The following is a 19,646-nucleotide window of genomic DNA, read 5'->3' on the forward strand; positions in this document are numbered from 1 at the left end:
GAGAAAAAAAATAGAGCTTGAGGTCTGTTACTTCAATAAATGACAAAAGAGTGATCCTACGACTGATTAATGAATGAGTAAATCACTGTTATTTAATTATTCTCCAAGGTTGCATGAACGTTGACTGAAAGGGAAAGGAATGCATCACTAAATTAAGATATAGATTGCAATTAAACTCTTAACTTTTTTGACAAAGGTAACTTTCCACCAATTTCAGTAACTCTCCTTTAGGTAATATTAATAGCATCTTCTTCCACCTTACCTCGCTGACGAACCCAAACTGCACCAATTCTGCCACGAGGATCTGCGATGTGTCGTCTGTTGGGAAGCACAAGGAAATTCACATTGATGTTGAGCAAAAGGCCGTTCAGGTCACACACACAAGACAGACAGAGTTACCATTTCCATTTATTATTTACAGAGCACCTTGTGCAAAAACATCTCCTTATACAATATAAGCAGGCAGAGATTAACATAACTGCAAATCCTCCTCCTGTAACGGCTGCAATTATTCCCAGCTTCTTGAAAAGTCGGCCGAGGAAAGTATTTGGCCCAAGACTTCCACTAACTGGCTGGCCGGGCCTGATGTTCGGCTGGAGCCCATCTGTGCAAGAATTTTTAAATTCAGGGTACAGGCTACAACTCACCATGGCATCTCTAAATGTCCACCAACTAATACTAGCAGGTGGGACACCCGCCTTTACGTCCATATAAGCGATAGTGTGCTTCGTGATGCAACGCAGTGCCCGCAAAACACCAATCTGACAGTTTAGTCCGATTGGGAATCAAATACCGACGACAAAACTACAAAACAAACTTAGACACCTCTGCCTTATCCTGGCGGACAAGATCAATGTTAAAAATTGCAGAATATATATTTTTTAATCTAGAGGTTTCGGTTCAATGACAGAGGAAACAATGTCACATCAATTATTCAGAAAACATACGAACAGCAATGGTAAACATCATCATGGCCTGGCATCAATGGAGGAACGAAATGTTATTTTTGTCTCCAATACCGACAAACAAACTTCTCACCTCATAAATCCTGTCCTCTTTCTCAACCCGCACGCAGCTAGTCTACTCTCATCATCTCAATCATGTTATGTCCGTTTCCCTTACCTACCCATTCGATTCCCTCCAAGAGCCTGAACCTCAGCATATAAAAAAATGCAAAATCAAAATTTGTTTTAAGGCCAACATTCTACAGATTTATGGCCACACCTTCAAAATGAATAAAAACAAACAAATAAACAAAAACAACTCAGCATTTAACCACTGCCTGTTTAGATCGTCCAGAAACGTGCCGGCGGTATCTCACCAGGTTGAAGGTCACAGCTTAATTGTCTGTTCAGCTTGTCTTCCAACTTGAGCATCATTGTAAGCTGCACAATGAAACAACAACAACAAAAATATCAAGCACTTTACCCAAAGCTGAAAATTTGAGTGCTGAACTGTACTTACAAAGATGCTGCACTCGGTCACAACTGTCAGACACCTGAGTACTTAAATGGTGTACAAAGCCGACTGAAACAGAGCATAGAAATATAAATCATTCGGCTGTCAGAACTAATTATCCTCAGAACATTATTTGCTTTCATACAGATGCTCAAACAGTGGATGTTGCATCATTAGCTTTTCCTTTCCTGCCATCGTATTTACCTTACTATCTCACATCAAGTACAGCTCGGACCCAGCCGATGCTATGCGACGAGTAACATGAGACTTACAGGTTGTCCAAGTCTGCACCAAAAAAAAAAAAAACAATTAACCTATGATTCCAGAATTTTGTTACACTATAAATATATATATATATATATATATATATATATATATATATATATATACATATATATATATATATATATATATATATATACAAAATAAATAAAGCAAAGGTATGACAACTGAGTATATGCAGAGAGGAAGACTTCTGTTGTTGTGCAGACATGACGAATTCTTTTTGACGAAGAGAGAGGGGGAAAAAAATCACGTGTAGTGACTAAGGGGGGAGGGGTGGAATAAAGGTGGACATGGTCAAAATATTTAAATAAGTGAAGGGTCTTGTATCTATACGTACAATTGCCAATGCACAAAGTGGGGAGGAATCCCACCCTCAACATATGCGAGAGTCGGGGTCCGATCTATGGTTAGGGCATGTGGGGACCTTCATAAAAAATGTTTAATGGGTGTACACCAAGGCTTGTTTTTTATATATATATATATATATATATATATATATATATATATATATATATATATATATATATCTATATATATATATATATATATATATATATATATATATATATATATATATATATATATATATATATATATATATATATATATCTATATATATATATACATACACACACAAGATGTAGGGCTCGTAATGGAACTGCCACTCACACAAACATCAGATAAGACACAACATTGCTTTGTTAGACGAGACAAACACAGCCACTGAGCTTGTGGAAAGTGCCATCACTTCCCAGAATAGTCTGAGAATCTGGGTCCCAGTGACGTCACAACAATGGCGCCGCCTGTATATCTGCACTCGGCGGGGCATTTCCTGAGGATGAATTTCCTCCTCCCCAACCTAAGGGGATCGTCCGTGATCTTATCCTTTTAGATACTGCACATCAAGCAAGGAAGCAGCACGTACAATATTTAAAGTCTTCGGTACGACTCAGGCCAATAAAATAATTTAGTGAAACATCTTAGTGTATTAACCATCAGCAAATAGAATAGCAACGGGGGGCGGGGGGGGGGTGCCATTACGGTGATATAATGATGGTTTTAGTTGCAAGTGACATTATAATATTATTAACCGAATAATAAAAGACAATAACTCAGAACTAAAACCAACATTATATCATCATAAACAGAACCAAACACTGAGCAGCAACACAGCGTTACATTACAGGGTGGGAAGTGGTGCAAGCGGTGGTTAATGGGAGGAGGATGCGGAGCTGATGATGTGCTTGGCATGGGCTCGTCGATGGATGAAGCTGATATTGATGGCTTCAAGTAGCTGCTCAGAGTAGACTGTTGACAGTTTTTCAAGTTCTCCCCAAGAGTCCTCATAAAGCACGTGAGCACGTTCCCAGATATGCTTTTGTTGTCATCAGCTTTCTCCACCAATTAGAAGCAAGCTTGCATGAGTTACCAGGGCATTATGAATTGTGGGAAAGGTCATGATTCGTTCTTTGGGTTGACATCATTTTAAACTCATTTGCATACACTGTACACGTCTTAGCCATGATGGGAGCTCGACGCGCTTTATGGGTTAACCCTTTCATTCTGAAAAGTTAATTACATGACTGTACTGCATTTGCAGGCATTCTGAAAAGTTAATCTCCTCCATTAAATAATTAATGGGCAGGAAAAACATCGCTATGGAAATGACATCATGCAATCAACAGGCATTCCTTGACGCTGGATTTTCTGTTATCTTTTTAAAAATTATTCTTGGTGATGTTTTCTCTGCGGTTGAAGATGTGTTTTTGGTATATCAGCAGAGTGCCCGACCTACGGGTGGTCTTGCTCCAAGCATGCAACATGTTCTTCTGACACATACCTTTATTTGGGTGGTGTATAGGCAACTGAGCTCCGTATAGGAAAAATAAATATCCTGGGTTACGTGCATGAAGCCAAAACATACCTACTGCTTATGATTCAAAACACCTCACAGCACTGGAAACTGGAAAACGTGGGGACAGGAATACTGTACTGTAAATGGTGAAGACTTGTAATATCCTCCCCCACCTGGAGCGGCACTACATGACACATTTACATAGAGAATTTGCGTCCCACGCCCCCCCCCCCTTCTCACTCCCACAAGACCACAGGCAAATAAAAACATCCCTATACATTAATTGGGGTCATGCTGATCCTCTGGAGGAAGTCTGGATGTAATTGGCACAGAACTGTAGGAGTAGCCCAACAAACAAACCCACAAATACACAAACACCGGTCCATTAATTATAGTAAGGAAATGACATCGTGCAATATGTATGCCAAGCATACATATTGTATGCCATGTATATTGTATGCAATATGTATGCCATGTATGCCAAGCAGTACAACCTGTTTTATTGTCCTAAAATTTTTAATGTCCTAAATGTTTCTTATTTCAAATTTGCTTACTACAGGTATAGTACTGTAATCCGCTTGAAATTTTATTTGCAAACATGATATATGTTTTCTGTGTATTTAATCTTTTTAATTATTAATCTCGGGTGGTGGTGGGGAGTGGGGGGTGGTGCAAGGATCCATCCCATGCGCCAAATACTCTAGATACGCCCCTGGGCATGGGAGTAAGGGATAGCTCCACTGTGAGGTTATCTAACATCGACACTGCTGTTTATTGCGCCTTCCAAACTGTTAATGTAGTGTAGCACCCTGGAATGATTATGAGGCTGTACGGCTCCAGCAGTGTGGAAATAAACAACTGTCAGGTGACTGAACACCTGAGTGTTCTTGTTCCTTGTGTGCTGCCTATTTACAAGCATCTACATGAGCATTCATCAGTAAAAAAGGGGTGGGGGTATGGGAGGGGGGAGACTTTTAATAAAAAAGGGATTTTACTTTTTCTCCCCGATGGTAATTAATGTTTAGTTTCTTAGTTTACTAGGCATGTCAACCGGTCGTTTCGCCGATTGGTTTAATCAAGGGACAGCACGTTTTACTTCACAAACATATCGCATTTCCACCTGTGGATAACAATAACAATGTAGAATGAAGTGAAATACGTGAAACGGGATCGTGTGTGTGTGTGTGTGTGTGTGTGTGTGTGTGTGTGTGTGTGTGTGTGTGTGTGTGTGTGTGTGTGTGTGTGTGTGTGTGTGTGTGTGTGTGTGTGTGTGTGTGTGTGTGTGTGTGTGTCATGCTACTCCTACAGTTCTGGGCCAATTACATCAAGACTTGTTACATACGATCAACATAACCCCACTTAGTGCATAAGGGTGTTTTATCTTCGCCAGTGGTCTTGGGGGAACAGAGAAGCAAATTCTCCATTCAAATGTGCATCGTGTTGCGCTGCCCCAGGTGGGAGAGGGTATTACAAGCCCCCACCATTTACAGTCCAGTATTCCTGTCCCCACGTTTTCCAGTGCAGTGAGCCGTTTTGAATTACGCAGCGAGAGGTATAATTTTGGAGAGGTATTTTGAATGATACGTTTGAATAATAAAATATGATAACACCCCCTGGCCGCTCCTCTCGGGAGCGGGTGCTTCGTGTTTTATGACACGTAATTGTTGCTGCTGCTGTTTGTTGTCGTTGTCCTCCGTGTCCTTCACAAGAGTTCCTGCTGTCATAGAATAAGAAATGTTACCGTTAGAACCGCTGTATTGAGCTCCCATTCACGTGTCGTCTTCAATCATGGTAAGAGGGCTTTTAAAGCAGGAGTTCCTATGATTAAACGGCCACAAATCGTTTCCCATTAAATCGTTAATTAGCTTTGCAACCAAATAAATCATTAATTGGCTTTCCAGTGGAAGCATCTTTATTATTCAACGACAAAAGGAACCGCTGCATGAAAGCTCGAGGTCCTGCTTCTTCTTCTTATTCAAACATGGAAAGACAGACCTTTAAAACAGGCATCTTTAAGATTAAACAGACAAATTTTTGTTCTAAGTCAATTGACTATGACCTTTATTATGGTACAATTTTTATTATTCTATGACAGAGTGGCACATGGACAGACGCTGCTCCTTTCACTAGTAGTTGATGATTAAAATATAAAAATAAAATAAATGACCGTTTTTACAGCCATTTTTTCCCTGCTGTGCAGGGGTTTGGCTTTTTGTGAGGCAATGTTTTATGGCCGGATGCCCTTCCTGACGCCAACCCTGGTCGCCTCTTACGACACAGAGGGATATGGTACACCTATTCTAACCGGGGCATACACCGGGACCAGTACACTGGCACTCATTTCGCCGACCTCGGAAGGATGACAGGCTGAGTCAACCCCCTGGTGTTAATTCAGCAGCCAACGGGGCTTGAACTCAGGACACTGGGATCCCAAGCCGCCACCCTAACCACTAAGCCAACACCAGGCTATCGATTAAAATAATAACAATAATAATAATAATAACAATAAACTTAAATGAGGGATAAATGGAGATTTGAAGTGGTAAGTTAATGAAGAGAGGACAACGTAACCCAATAACTCACATGTCGCTTGCTTCCTTCTTCAGATACCTCAACACTGCACTGCACATGAATCACCTGTAGCAAGAGAAAAAGCCATTTCAACAGAGTTGAAGGTTTATTTGCAATCAAAATGCTTAATGCCAGGAGGGAGCCAAAGAACCTTGCTTCATGGTGGGTTGAGTGGAAGTGGAATGTGAAAGGAATGTTCAGAAAAGAACAAAATGTGGAGGGAGGGAGGGAAAGGGGGAGGTGGGTAGTCAAGTCTACTATCAACTACTAAGAATCCTCCTATAATTGACATGATGACAAAGACAATCATAAAGCAATCCGACTCATGTGACCTTTCGCGTCTCCATTTCCACCGGTTCAGGTGTCGGACTTTTCACCAGCTCAGTAGTCTCAGGAGACTGCGTGTGGGAACGCACAGTGCGTGCAGGCCATGCCGGACCAAAAGCCGTTAGCGGATAGATTCCATTTCTGAAACGAGAGAAGACGTGAGGTGTGTGCACTGAAAAAAAAACAGGAAAGAACTGAGGTGTGTGTGCAAGGAAAAAGGGTCAATAGGCAAAGCAGGCTTGCACCGTTTAACGACATCCAAAGCAAATGTTAAAATAGATCTCATATAATTTGGTATAACAAGTTCCACCACACAAATAATCATTTAAATGTGAAATTAAAGTGGAAAGAACATTCAAATCAAAGGAAAGCACAATAGGTGGTGGCTCTCTCACTTTACATCTTCCAGAAACTTGTCCATCTCTAAAGTAGAAAGCTGGCAAAACCTACGAGGAAGATTAAGGCACACAAATGGAGGTGAAAGTGAGATTAAGGCTCATAGTGTTCACAAATGTGAGAGAAGATGAAGGCACGAGGACACATGTAATCAACATGAGTAGGCACGGACCAGTATAGTGTCAGGCATGCAACAGTGCAAGAAACGAGTGAAAAGAGCAACTGGATTAACGCAAGATGACAACTACCATGATGTTGAAGAGTGCAGAGTGAACAATGTAAAAGTACAACCAGTTTGAGGTTTCGTCAAAAAAAAAAAAAAAAAAATTCTTGTTTAATAAATAAATAAATAAATAACCACTAATTTTGTTTAACTTTGCCACTTAAGTCAACAAAGTATAAAAAAAGGAGTGGTAAACAAACAAACCGTTATATTTGTTTGATCATTTAGCCATCTATTCCAGAAAGAACCAAAAACTTTCCCTTTGTAAAATTATGATGATGCTAATCAAGTGTATACAGTATCCACTCTCAAGCATGTCACCTCCACTGCTTGCTCTCTGGGCCCGGTCGTAATTCAGCCATGACAGCATTCACGTCTATCTTCTTCGTCATTTCTTCGACGGCGTTTTCAGGCATGAGGTCTGCAACAATTGCACAACACAAAATGCAAACACCACCAACATCAAAATAAAAATAAAAAAAAATCTGCTGTGATCCTCAAAAACAAAAAGCTAATCAAACTATATCTTGGTAAATATTGACATCAAAATTACATCGCACCAGCCACCAGTCCACCCTCCCTTATTAATTATTTTTGAAGCCATGTCTTTAATGGTTCAGAGGGCAGCATGCAAACCATATTGCTCGACTACAGCTTGTACATTGAAAAGGAAGGTTGGCTTTGACAAATATCCGTCGCCTACTTTTGGTTAGTTATCATTTTGGTCATGGCATTTCCAGCAATCAATGCAGATGTAAAATAAATATATACATATGTAATTCTCTTGACTATCACAATGAGGAAATGGATTGCATAATCTACTACAAGGATAACATTGCCAAAATCATTGCTAAATTTTATATTTTAGAGCTTCACTAATCTGCTCAGTACCGTGAAAATCACTTGCATTCACAATCTCTATGGAAGATACAACAAATGCCAAATGTACAATGTTACTCCTTTCTCACGGTGATCCAGCCATCCATTGGGACCATACTCTGTGCAGAGCGTTGATGCTGCCTGAGCAGTCTCCTTGGCTATTGGGCACAATCCTGGATGGGTCGCCACTCCGACACAGAATACCAGCAAGCTAGGAATCATTTTGCCGGCCTCAGAAGGATGACAGGCAGAGTCGACCTCACCTGGTATTAATTCAACACCTGAGCAGGATTTGAACTCGGGATCCTTGGATCCCAAGCCCACCACCCTAACCATTAAGCCAACACCAGGCATTCTCATGGTGATCTACATCCAGAACCACATCTCGATCTCACTAGGGTGCTTTCCCGAAGGCAGGTCCAGTGCTGCCAAAAGCAAAGCAGTCTCTGGCAAGGAAAACACTATGTGGATTGCCTTTATCTTCTGAGTGAGAGTCAGATTAGGAATTTGTGATTTGTTCAAGGTGTAGGTGATAACTTGCCTACTCTTTGAGGAGGACATTCAAATTTTCTCAGCATGGGAATGAGGAACATGCTTTTATGGCCACAAGCTAATGCTAACGGACTAGACAGCTGGCTTAACATCTAACTGAGGGAAGGTGCACTGCGATGCAAGGTCCCAAAGGCGAAGCACCAATCCTGATGGGCTGAAGTCGGGTTTGAAATTGAACAGCTTAGAAAGCTCAAAGATAGGTGTGTTACCTCCGCACCATCCGTCAGACAGTGACTCCCATATAATGTAAGAAACCAGGAAAAGCAAAAGCCAATAATAAAAATAAATACAAAAAGAAAGCAGAAGCAGACAAAATATTAAACATGCTTCTCCCTCCCTTCCACCACCATACACACGGGCATGCGTGACAAAACAATGTGCAGCAAGGAGCTTTAACGAAGGGACTTCAAACAAGGCCCGGTGAAAGAGGAGTTCACGTGCAGTGGGACGCTGGGAGGCGATTGGCCTCAAGCACTTCTGGATAAACTCCTGAGAATAAAGAGACGAGACAACTTTAAATGGGAACTTGAGCGCAGCTGAAAATTTAGAACCATTACAAATTATATATTTTTCAAAACAAATCTTCTGAAACAGATGGCAATACACGACACTATCCAATAATGGACATTCATTTACACACACAAACACCAGAGCACCTTGCCAATTACAACTTCAAACCTCACAAAAGATCAAACAGTTTTATTTTTTTCGGTGTTAAATCCTCCTTTTCACACTCGACATAGCCTACCCTCGTTAGTAGATCTTCCAGGTTGTTAATGGCACCGGTGATTGCGTCTTGAGAAACACAAGCCGTGTCGCCATTTCCCTGGATCTCCAATACCGCCATCTGCCACATCCCACAACACCCGTTACCTAAAGATCCCCGTGATACAGACCTTCATATATGAGTATATCATGTCAGAAAGTAAACACTGAGAAAGTTATCCAGAAAGTCTAGGAGAGTTACTGCCCTGTCAAGCCTGACATTTTATGCAAAAACAAAACAAAAACACAATAAATATTTCAGGCAGAACGATACATGCAGCAATGGAAGATGAAAACAGATGAAGCTGAGAATATAACAAATATACAAAAAAAATTATTATTTTTCCAAACAGAGAGATGTAGCAGCTGCTTACCTCAAGGGCGCACATTCCAAACGAGTATATATCCACGGCCGTTGTCACATCTGTCAGGGCTGGAACACAAATGAATCTTTGCATGAAAACATGCTTTATAATGAAAGACCAACACATGGGGCACACAAAAACTCCTTTCAAAGGAACGATAAAGTGCAGCAAAAGATGTTGCAGTTTGTCGGTTGGGAGGAGGGGAATGAGGAGGAGTAGGAGGAGGAGGAGGAGGAGGGGGAGGAGGGGGAGGAGGAGGAGGAGGAGGAGGAGGAGGAGGAGGAGGAGGAGGAGGGGTAGGAGGAGGAGGAGGAGGAGGAGGAGGAGGAGGAGGAGGAGGAGGAGGAGAAACGAGAAACAAAAAAACTATCTGTGGAAAGTAGCCAGCATGAGATTGAGAAACATTCCACATAAAAAAGGTTTCCTTTTTAAATCCAGATAAAATAAGTGAGGCCGACTTGGAAAACGATACCACAAACCAATATCAAACTCGGTTGCATAATAGTTAGTGTCCATCAGTCTTGTCAAATCATACCAAATAGTAACAAGGAGCTGATACTCCAGGTCTCCCATCTTTTGAGGGGTAGGTGGAACAGATATGTGTAATATGAAAGCAAAATCTTGAATAGTTTTTGAAATATCGCATACACAAGCCAAGTTACTGAGACGGTTGCCATGGCAACAACATTCAGCCAATCACAGCTGTGGTCTAATCAGGTTGAGATAATGTCACGAGGAATAAACACTGCCTTAAGAAAGTCTACACCCCCTTGTAAAATTTTGGCCTTTTATTTTCTCATGGCCTGGAATGAAATTCCATTAAATCAGACTTTTTCAACCTTTATTTACACATCGTAACCCGCAACTTACAAGTGAAAAAGAAATTCCACAAATTTCAGAAAATTAATTAGAAATACAAAACGAGAACATTTTGGTTGGATAATTGTCCACCCCCCTTCTAATAGCAATAGTAAATGAGCTCAGGGGTAACCAATGACCTCCAAAATCACACACCAAGTTAATTGGCCTCCACCTGTGTTAAATTGTCATGATTCTGATTATTTCAGAATAAAATCAGCTGTTGCTGTCGGTTTCCTCTGCTGGGTAATGTATTTCACAGCAAAGACTCAACCATGAGCCCCAAGGAGCTTTCAAAAGTTCTCTTGGATAAAGTTGTGGAAAGGCACAGATCAGGGGATGGGTATAAAATATTTCAAAGGCCTTGAATATCCCTTGGACCACAGTCAAGACAATCATTAAGAAGCGGAAGGCATATGGTACCCCCAAGACCATGTCTAGATCATGCCGTCCCTCCAAACTGGATAACCAAGCAAGGAGGAGACTGATCAGAGAGGCCACCAGGAGGCCAAAGGCAACTTTGAAAGAGCTACAGGCCTTTATGGAAAAGACTGGTCAATGTGTGCATGTGACACCAATATCCCACATGCTCCACAAGTCTGGCAGGGTGGCAAGAAGGAAGCCATTGCTTAAAAAAAGCCCATCTTGAGTCCCGTTTGAGGTATGCATAAAAACCACTCTGGAGATTCTGAAGCCACGTGGCAAAATCTTTTGTGGTCTGACGAAACCAAGATGGAACCTTTTGGCCTAAATGCAAAACATTTAGCACAAACCCAACACAGCACATCACGCAAAGAACACCATCCCTACTGTGAAGTATGGTGGTGGCAGCAGCAGGGACTGGGGCACTTATTAGGGTAGAAGGGAAAATGGATAGAGCAAAATACAGAAAAATCCGAGAGGAAAACCTGCTGCCCTCTGCAAGAAAGCTGAAATCGGGACGGAAGTTCACCTCTCAGCATGACAATGACCTGAAGCATACAGCCAAAGTTACACGAGAGTGGCTAAGGAACAAAAAGATAAATGTCCTTGAGTGGCCCAGTCAGAGCACCGATCTAAATCCAATTGAAAATCTGTGGCATGACTTGAAGAATGCTCTCCATTAACACTCCCCATGCAACTTGACTGAGCTTGAACAGTTTTGTACAGAAGAATGGGCAAATATTACCCAATCAAGATGAACAAAGTTGGTCGAGACATATCCCAACAGACTCAAAGCTGTAATTGCTGTCAAAGGTGCTTCCACCAAGTATTAGAGTTCAGGGGGTGTGGACACTAATCTAATCAAGATATTCTAGTTTTGTATTTTAAATTAATTTTCTGAAATTTGTAGAATTTTTCACTTGATAGTTGTGAGTTACGATGTGAAAATAAAGGTGGAAAAAGTCTGATTTAATGCAATTTAATTCCAGGCTATAAAGCAACAAAAGGTGAAAATTTTGAAAGGAGGTGTAGACTGTATATAGGCACAGTCGATATCTGCAAGATGAAAGACAAATGGTCAACAGTTTTTGAAATATCACGTATACAAAAGTGCATGGACAGATGATCGGTCGGTCGGACAGAGCTCATTTTTTGTGTTTCCCGTCTCCGACCCCTTCAGAGGTGCAGGGGACAAAAAATGGTATGTGTTGCATCCTTGCTTGCCACTTAGCATTTAGAGGAGAGAGCACGAATAAACCGCATTGGCTGGCATCCCATGGGGGTTGAGGTGGGCAATGGTGAGGGGGTGCAGAAATGTATGACTGCAGAGAGAAAAGCAGGAAGTTACATCATTTGCACAAACGTCACCACTGTGTTTGTTCAAAGTCAAATCTGGCGTTGTCCAATGTCTGTGCATGATTTGTGTTTTAGTTTTTCCGTTTCAGTGCTTGCATGTGCGTTTGAATGAATGTTCATTATTTGATTGTGCAGTATATTGTGCCCGAGACCACATAAAAATAAAAAGGCAGTAAAACTGTCAGATGGACAAAATATTGTCGCAGCCCTAGGGTCGCGGAGGAACCACAAGGGAGGGGCTGTCCCTGGTTCCTCTCCGGACTCACCGGGAATCACAGGCCGTCGCACACGAATAACTTTGTGTCACTAATCGACCACAAAACGCCAAGAACATGACCACGTTATCCAGGGTCCCCCATCTGACAACCGTTTACCTAGGAACACGTGATCGCCTTATCGGGGAAATCGCACCCTTGATACGTACTTGTGTTACTTAAGTTACTTGCCGTATCAGATGCAGCCGAGTGGACCTGCCAAGTATGCACCAGCTATTAAGCAGATTTTGGGGAATAACGTCCCGGCTAAGCTAAGCTGCGGATCATCATGCTAGACCAATGGAGGAAAAGACAAAAACGAGCTGGGTACATTTCTAACAGGCACATTTATTTAAACAAGAGCGAGGAAAAGTATGTGGCATAGGATGGGATTTATTGCAAATGTACAGCAGGGAAAGCAAGGAATTTGTGAGGTGCGGCAAAAGACATGCAATATTCACAAGAGAAGAAGAGAGCGCAGAATTACCCTGAATATACTCAAACAATCACAACTTGTGCTTCAACAGGCACCATCACGCACACACACACACACACACACACACACACACACACACACACACACACACACACACACACACACACACACACACACACACACACACACACACACACACACACACACACACACACACACACACACACACACACACACACACACACACACTTTGAGATAGCCCAGAGAGATGAGAGGCAGTTGAGGATTAGCGACTCCTCGATACCTGGCGAAGTCGGCAGGCCTGCACACCCAAAACACCAAGGAAAGGGGAAGGAGGGAGAAATACTGAAGGTGTCTACAGTGTGCGAGTAAGAGGTGTGAGTGTAATGCAACGTGGGGTGCAGCGTGGTGTAATAGGAAGATGTGAGATGCGAGTGAGTACGGTTCGCTCTTGGGTTCACCCTGAAAAGAACGGTTGGTCAGGCTTGCCTTGTGCCGATTGCTCTTGTGCGTCCAAAGTAGATGAGACATAGATGGTAGAGAAAGATGCGAAAGAGAAAGACCCTATCGGAGTAGTGTAAGAATCTGTATGTGTAAATGTTGCTGCTGGATGCAGCCGAACTGAGCGTCCATAGAATGAGAGGAGCTCCGGCTCATAGTAGTCACTCGTGATTCCGTGCTTGACCACGCTGACTCGCGGTGCCACTCACTCAGCGCCAACGCTTGCCCTCTTTGTGCCGTCTGCCACTGCCTGCTCCCCTGGTGAGGTCTGGTCTGCTGCAGTTTCTTGTCTGGCGAGTATCTCGAAGTCCCCCGGCAAGTCTTGCTTCTGGCGAGTTCTGGCGTCTGGCAGTATCCCTCTCCTGGTGATTCTGACTGAAACTGAGCTGAGTTCGCTCCTTTTATGAACCCCAGGCAGGGGAGGAGCCAAGAATCGGATCAAACTGGCCTGTTGACGATTTATAGCCTCCCTATTAGTCCACAGCGGTCGTCCCATACCTTGGCTATGCCCCGCTGGACCCCAAAACCAATAAATGCCTTCAGTCACTTGCTGACCTGCTCACACATCAGAGCTCCAAGATTAACATGGGGTAGGGCTTTTGAAAGCGCTCTCTGACCCCGAACGTACGCTGGCCTCCATTCAAATGTGGTATTTTAGGGAAATCCCAGCACAACGCATATGTCTTTGAACGAACTCCAGCGCACACTTGCGCTTCGAGTTATGCCACAAAACAGTCCGACTCTCGATCCCTGAACGTCCTTCGAGGCTGTGGTGAGTGTTTTATGAAGAGATGGCAGTTGTGGCGGTTGCAGAGAGCTGTGAGTCGGTTGTGATGTTTGGTAATGAAGGGATTGTAACGTGGTGTTGTGGCGAAGAGGTAGAAGTTGCTTGTAACGCTAACGTTCTGGCAGTGAAAGTGAGGTTTGTCCCTAGCGGTGGCATTGGTAATGAAGATGTGAATGCAAGTTGTTGCGGGTATCCTTGGGAGACGTGTCAAATGGTTGTGGTGAGCGTGGTAGTGTCGTGGTGAACAGTATGAAGGTCTGAGGTGAGATGGTAGTTGAAAATTGGCATGCAGTTTTGAATGAAAAATTGGCATGCAGATGTACAAGCAGCGCCTGCTGTTCTACCCGCTCGATTCCTGTCGGTTTACTTGCTTGCGTGTTTCGTGTGAGAGACAAAGCAGAGCAAAGAAATGGAAGTGGTGCAAAGATTGAAGATGGAGGAACTAACTAAAAGAGTCCTACGCAACGCATCTTTCCCATTTTAAGTTGAGTGGCACTGAGATCGGTCATGTGACATCACACCACACTTTCAAAATGGCTGCCCTGCTCGATATGTGTATGAAGCAGAGAACAGTTATTGCATTTCTTACTGTGGAAGAGGTTCCTCCAGTGGATATTCATAAGCGTTCAAAGAATGCGTACTGCGACTACCATTGACGTGAGCATCGTTAGACGTTGGGCAAGGCGTTAAGAGCGGGGAAACCGATAGACGACAAGTCTAGAAGTAGTCGGCCTGGAACCACTGTGAGACTGGAAAACAAGACGTCGGACTAATGTGCTCATGAAAGTGCATTGCAGTTGACGGAGACTATGTGGAAAAATAAATTCATATGTTTGCATATTCCCTGTAATTTCCATTGTAATTGTCATTATATTTTGTGAGAAATAAAACAAGAGACAATACTTTCGTACCAACTCTCATCGGCGGAAGGGAGAGCAGATATTAGATCTAATGGTGAGGAATTTGGGGCAGTGGATCGAACGTTTGCGAGAACTGGCAACTTTATATTAATTTTTTTCTTTCAAAAATTATGCAATTGAAAATTTCCATCAGGGTTGAGGGTGGGTGAAGGAGGGGGTGAAAGTAAAAAGCTGAGAACAACAGAACATGATGCAATGAAAAGGAGATCCAAGAGATGGATGGGATAGAAAGTATCAGATGGACTGCAATGTAGATAATTGCAAGGTAATGGAGATTGGTAAAAAAGGAAAGCAATGTTGTCATCATCATAATTAAGGAATCATGTTGTGGGTACATCAAGTAAAGGACATGGAATAATTGTTGAAAAGTCACCCAAGTAATGAGCTCAATGTCATGTAACAATTAGCAAGGGGGGGGGGGAGAATTTGGATGCATTACGAAGGGAACAATGCATACAAGCCAAATGATGTCATTCTAGCACGGTATCGAAGTCTGCTGCGGCTGCAACAAGAATACCATAGTCGGTTCTGGTCTAATAACTGTAAAACGGGGCCTCCATCCCCATCCAAACACCAAGAAGCAAATATTGAGAACAGAACACAATATTCAGAATATAAAAGGTTTTTTTGTTTTTTGTTTCCAACATGTAGCAGTATCGAAATGGAAACTTTTCCAAAGCAAACCCCATCCTTGCTAAAGATCAAATATGCAGTGTGGTAATGAGCATGAGGCAGTTCCAATGTGAATGACTTCACTCAAGATATTGTCATATCAAGATGATGCACAATGCCGATCTGCATAACAATCGGTGAGGAAATGTACTGCCTTGAAGTGATGGATCAGCTTACTTGCATACTCTGGAGCAAAAAAGTGCAAATTTTTCTGTTCCTCTCGATAAGTCTTCACATGGTTATGAATGGCATCAGGAGCCACTGTCGCACAACGGCAAATGTCTCATGTCAGAGGGAAAGTACTTTGGGAGAGAGACGGGGAGAGAGTCATGCGAAAAGTGAGCAAGTGATCTTTATGTAAAGATGGCATGCAAGAACAACAACAAAAAAAAAAAAACCACAGATTTTAAAGAAAACTTGGTATCAAAGAGATGTTTTCCTTTCATCAATTGCATCTCATGAAAAAAAACACAAAACCCAAAACACAGAATGTGGAAGGTCAACATCTAACGATGGAGTTGTGGGAGCAGGCAGAAATGAGACGAACCAACAAGAACAGCAAAAGTAGATTGCAGGTGAAAATAGGAATCACATGACATGGTCAAACACCTGGAAGGTTATAAAAAGGATGAGCCCGAGGTTTTGCCCAAAAACATGTCATCAAAACATTCAAATATTATTTTCTGTACTTTCAGAGAAGTCTTCAGATGAGTAACGAACAGCCTCAACCCTCTTCCATGGTCAAGTAGAAAGAAAGCCATTTTGTGTCATAGTCCCTGCATGTCAGACACTCACCAGAACCAATCTTGATGAGACCGTTGTGTTGCATAAAAATTGTATCGCACGTCAGGTTCCCATGAATGATTGGGGGCTCGAAGGAGTGCAAATAACTGTGGAATAGACATGCCCAGTAACTGTATGGCCCAGACGTAATTAGTTTTAAAAAGAAACTTTTTTATTAAAACACAACAAATACCATGAGACAATATTCAAATTCATGGCAATTATTAATGAAATGCCCACATCAATATTCCTTGCACACTCATCAGAGGTCAACATTCGTCGGAAAACAGCTTGTTCATGGACTATTGTCATATGTAGGCCTGACGAGGCAGGGCAGGCAGGCAACCTCGTCCATGAAGGTAATTAGCAATGCTTTGACTATGAGACAGTAATTCTTTCGAGATTATCTGGAGTTCCAGAAGCTAAGAATGCAATTGTAGTGCTTTCTTCAATTTGATTCGAACATGCAACAAGTGGGATGCCCATCCAATGTCCCTTACCACTATACCACAATGACTATAAGATGTTTTAATTCAAAACTTCAAATCAGATCTCATGATTATTGTCAAAACTGCTTCATTTGATTAACAAAATAAATAAATAAATGAACTAGAACTGCCATTTTATAACTGCTGGCAGTGACGAGCGGGTACCCAGACGTCCGCCTTTGATACAACATGAGACTTAAATGATAGTCGCAAAGTTTCGCATTGATAGGATAAGTGGTTCCAGAGAAAACAATATTTAATTTTGTTCTTGAATCCAACATGGCTGCCAAACCATGTGACCTATCAATTATTCATGAACAAACATATATTCACTACCCCCAAGCAATACTTTTGTGAAGTTTCCCCTTGATCTGTTGAGCCGTTCTGTAGGAGATGTGTGAAGGTTTCAGGGTTAATTCAATATGGCTGCCAAACCATGTGACCTATCAATTAGAAATTAACAAACTTGTGAAAGGATATCTTGGGGAAAGTGTGTGTGAATTTTTGCCTCAATCTGTCCAGCCGTTCTGGACAAGATTTCTAAAATTTATTAATTTTCAATCCAAGATGGCTGACGAACCATGTGACCTCTGACAAATTTAGATTCTGCCTCCAATCGTGTAATGGAACACGTGTGTGAAGTCGCGTGTTAATCGGATAAGGTGCGTTTTTCTATCCAAGATGGCCGCCAAACAATGTGACGTGTGACGTCATAATTCTTATCATATATGCAGGCGTGGGGAAGATTATAGTTGCCAAGTTTCGCTTCGATAGGTTATGTGGTTCCAGAGAAAACATTATTTAATGTTATTATGAATTATTTTTGTTATTATTTAATGTTATTATTTAATGTTATTATGTTATTATTTAATGTTATTATTTAATGTTAACATTATTTAATGTTATTATGAATAATGAATTATTAACAAACATAATTCTTGAATCCAACATGGCTCCAAACCATGTGATCTATCAATTAGAAATTAACAAACTTATATTCTCTCGTTGTGTGCAATAGGTATGTGAAGGTTCCCCTTGATCTGACCAGCCGTTCTGGAGAAAAAGATGTTTGAAGGTTTTACAGTAAATTCAATATGGCAAACAAACCATGTGACCTCTCAATTAGAAATTAACAAACTTGTGAAAGGATGTCTTGGGGAAGGTGTGTGTGAATTTTTGCATCAATCTGTCCAGCTGTCCTGGAGAAGAAGATTTTTTAAATGTATTAATTTTCAATCCAAGATGGCAAATGAACCATGTAACCTCTGACATAATAAATTTAGATTCTGCTTTCAATCGTGTCGTGGAACAGGATTGTTAAGTTCCGTGTCAATCGGATAAGGTGCGTTTTTCTATTCAAGATGGCTGCCAAACCACATGTGACTCGTGACATCATAATTTTTTTACCATATATGCAAACATGATGGAAGATAATAGTTGCAAATTTTCGCTTCGATAGATTAAGCAGTTCCAGAGAAAACATTATTTAATATTTTTCTTGAATCCAACATGGCTGCCAAACCATGTGACCTATCAATAAGAAAATTAACAAACATATTCACTACATGTGTGCAATACATATGTGAAGTTTCCCCTTGATCTGACCGGCCATTCTGGAGAAAAAGATGTTTGAAGGTTTTCAGGTAAATTCAAGATGGCCACCAAACCATGTGACCTATCAATAAGAAATAAACAAACTTGTAAAAGGATGTCATGGGGAATGTGGGTGTTAAGTTTCGCCTCAACCTGTTCAACCATTCTGGAGAAGATGTTTTTAATTATTTTTTTCAAAACAAGATGTCTGCTGAATGAAGTCACCTATGACATCATAATAAATTTTTTTTCTACGGTTATTTGTTGTGTAGATGACGCTCAAGAAATTTCACATTTTTCCTATGCAGTGTTCTACTTGACGAATTTTCACCAGGATACAGCTTCACTGATGACGTCATGAAAAAAAAATCACCCGTGTTCCCCATGGGGAGCTCATTAAAATGTATGAAGCGAAAAAAATTCCATTGCACGGTTTCAGAAATACAGAGGTCCAAAGTTTATCGGATTTTTCAAGATGGCGCCTGTACCACATGACCTATGACGTCACAATTATCAATTAAGTTTGCTATCAAAAAAGATACAAACTATGGTGAAAATTGTGTGTCGATCGGACTTACCGTTCCAGAGAAAATGATTTTTAAAGCGAAAGAACCCGAAAATTGCCGGCGGAAAAAGAATAAAGAATAAATAAACAGGAGAAAAACAATAGGTTACCCAGTCCATTTGACTGGGTACCCTAAAAAGGGGGGCAGCTAGAGAAAACAGAAAATGTAAAATGTAATGAAAGGCTGGAATAAAAAAAACGGAAATCAAGAAAAAGATTGATGACATAAAAACATACCTAAGGGCTGAAATAATTTGGGTACACCACCGTTTCCATGCCTGAGGATGGAGCCAGGTGGAAGAGGGGGTGATGA

General features: G+C 41.4%; 1 protein-coding gene across 1 annotated transcript in view; it reads right to left on the reverse strand.

The window, feature by feature from the left end:
- NRBP1 (nuclear receptor binding protein 1) overlaps positions 1 to 19,646 on the reverse strand; it is a 37,180-nt gene that overhangs the window by 2,232 nt on the left and 15,302 nt on the right. Inside the window, exons 5-16 of the mRNA XM_085894356.1 lie at positions 19,571 to 19,611; positions 16,700 to 16,794; positions 16,082 to 16,165; positions 9,686 to 9,744; positions 9,295 to 9,393; positions 8,903 to 9,035; positions 7,437 to 7,536; positions 6,892 to 6,942; positions 6,502 to 6,637; positions 6,182 to 6,235; positions 1,322 to 1,385; positions 263 to 318 (exon numbers count right to left, since the gene is read on the reverse strand). Of these exons, the coding sequence (XP_085750482.1) occupies positions 263 to 318; positions 1,322 to 1,385; positions 6,182 to 6,235; positions 6,502 to 6,637; positions 6,892 to 6,942; positions 7,437 to 7,536; positions 8,903 to 9,035; positions 9,295 to 9,393; positions 9,686 to 9,744; positions 16,082 to 16,165; positions 16,700 to 16,794; positions 19,571 to 19,611 (972 nt within the window). The remainder of the gene's footprint in view (positions 1 to 262; positions 319 to 1,321; positions 1,386 to 6,181; positions 6,236 to 6,501; positions 6,638 to 6,891; positions 6,943 to 7,436; positions 7,537 to 8,902; positions 9,036 to 9,294; positions 9,394 to 9,685; positions 9,745 to 16,081; positions 16,166 to 16,699; positions 16,795 to 19,570; positions 19,612 to 19,646) is intronic.

Source organism: Eptatretus burgeri, chromosome 9, assembly GCF_056783735.1.
Source record: "Eptatretus burgeri isolate ZD-2024b chromosome 9, Ebu_testis_v1, whole genome shotgun sequence".
NCBI classification, from domain to species: domain Eukaryota; kingdom Metazoa; phylum Chordata; class Myxini; order Myxiniformes; family Myxinidae; genus Eptatretus; species Eptatretus burgeri.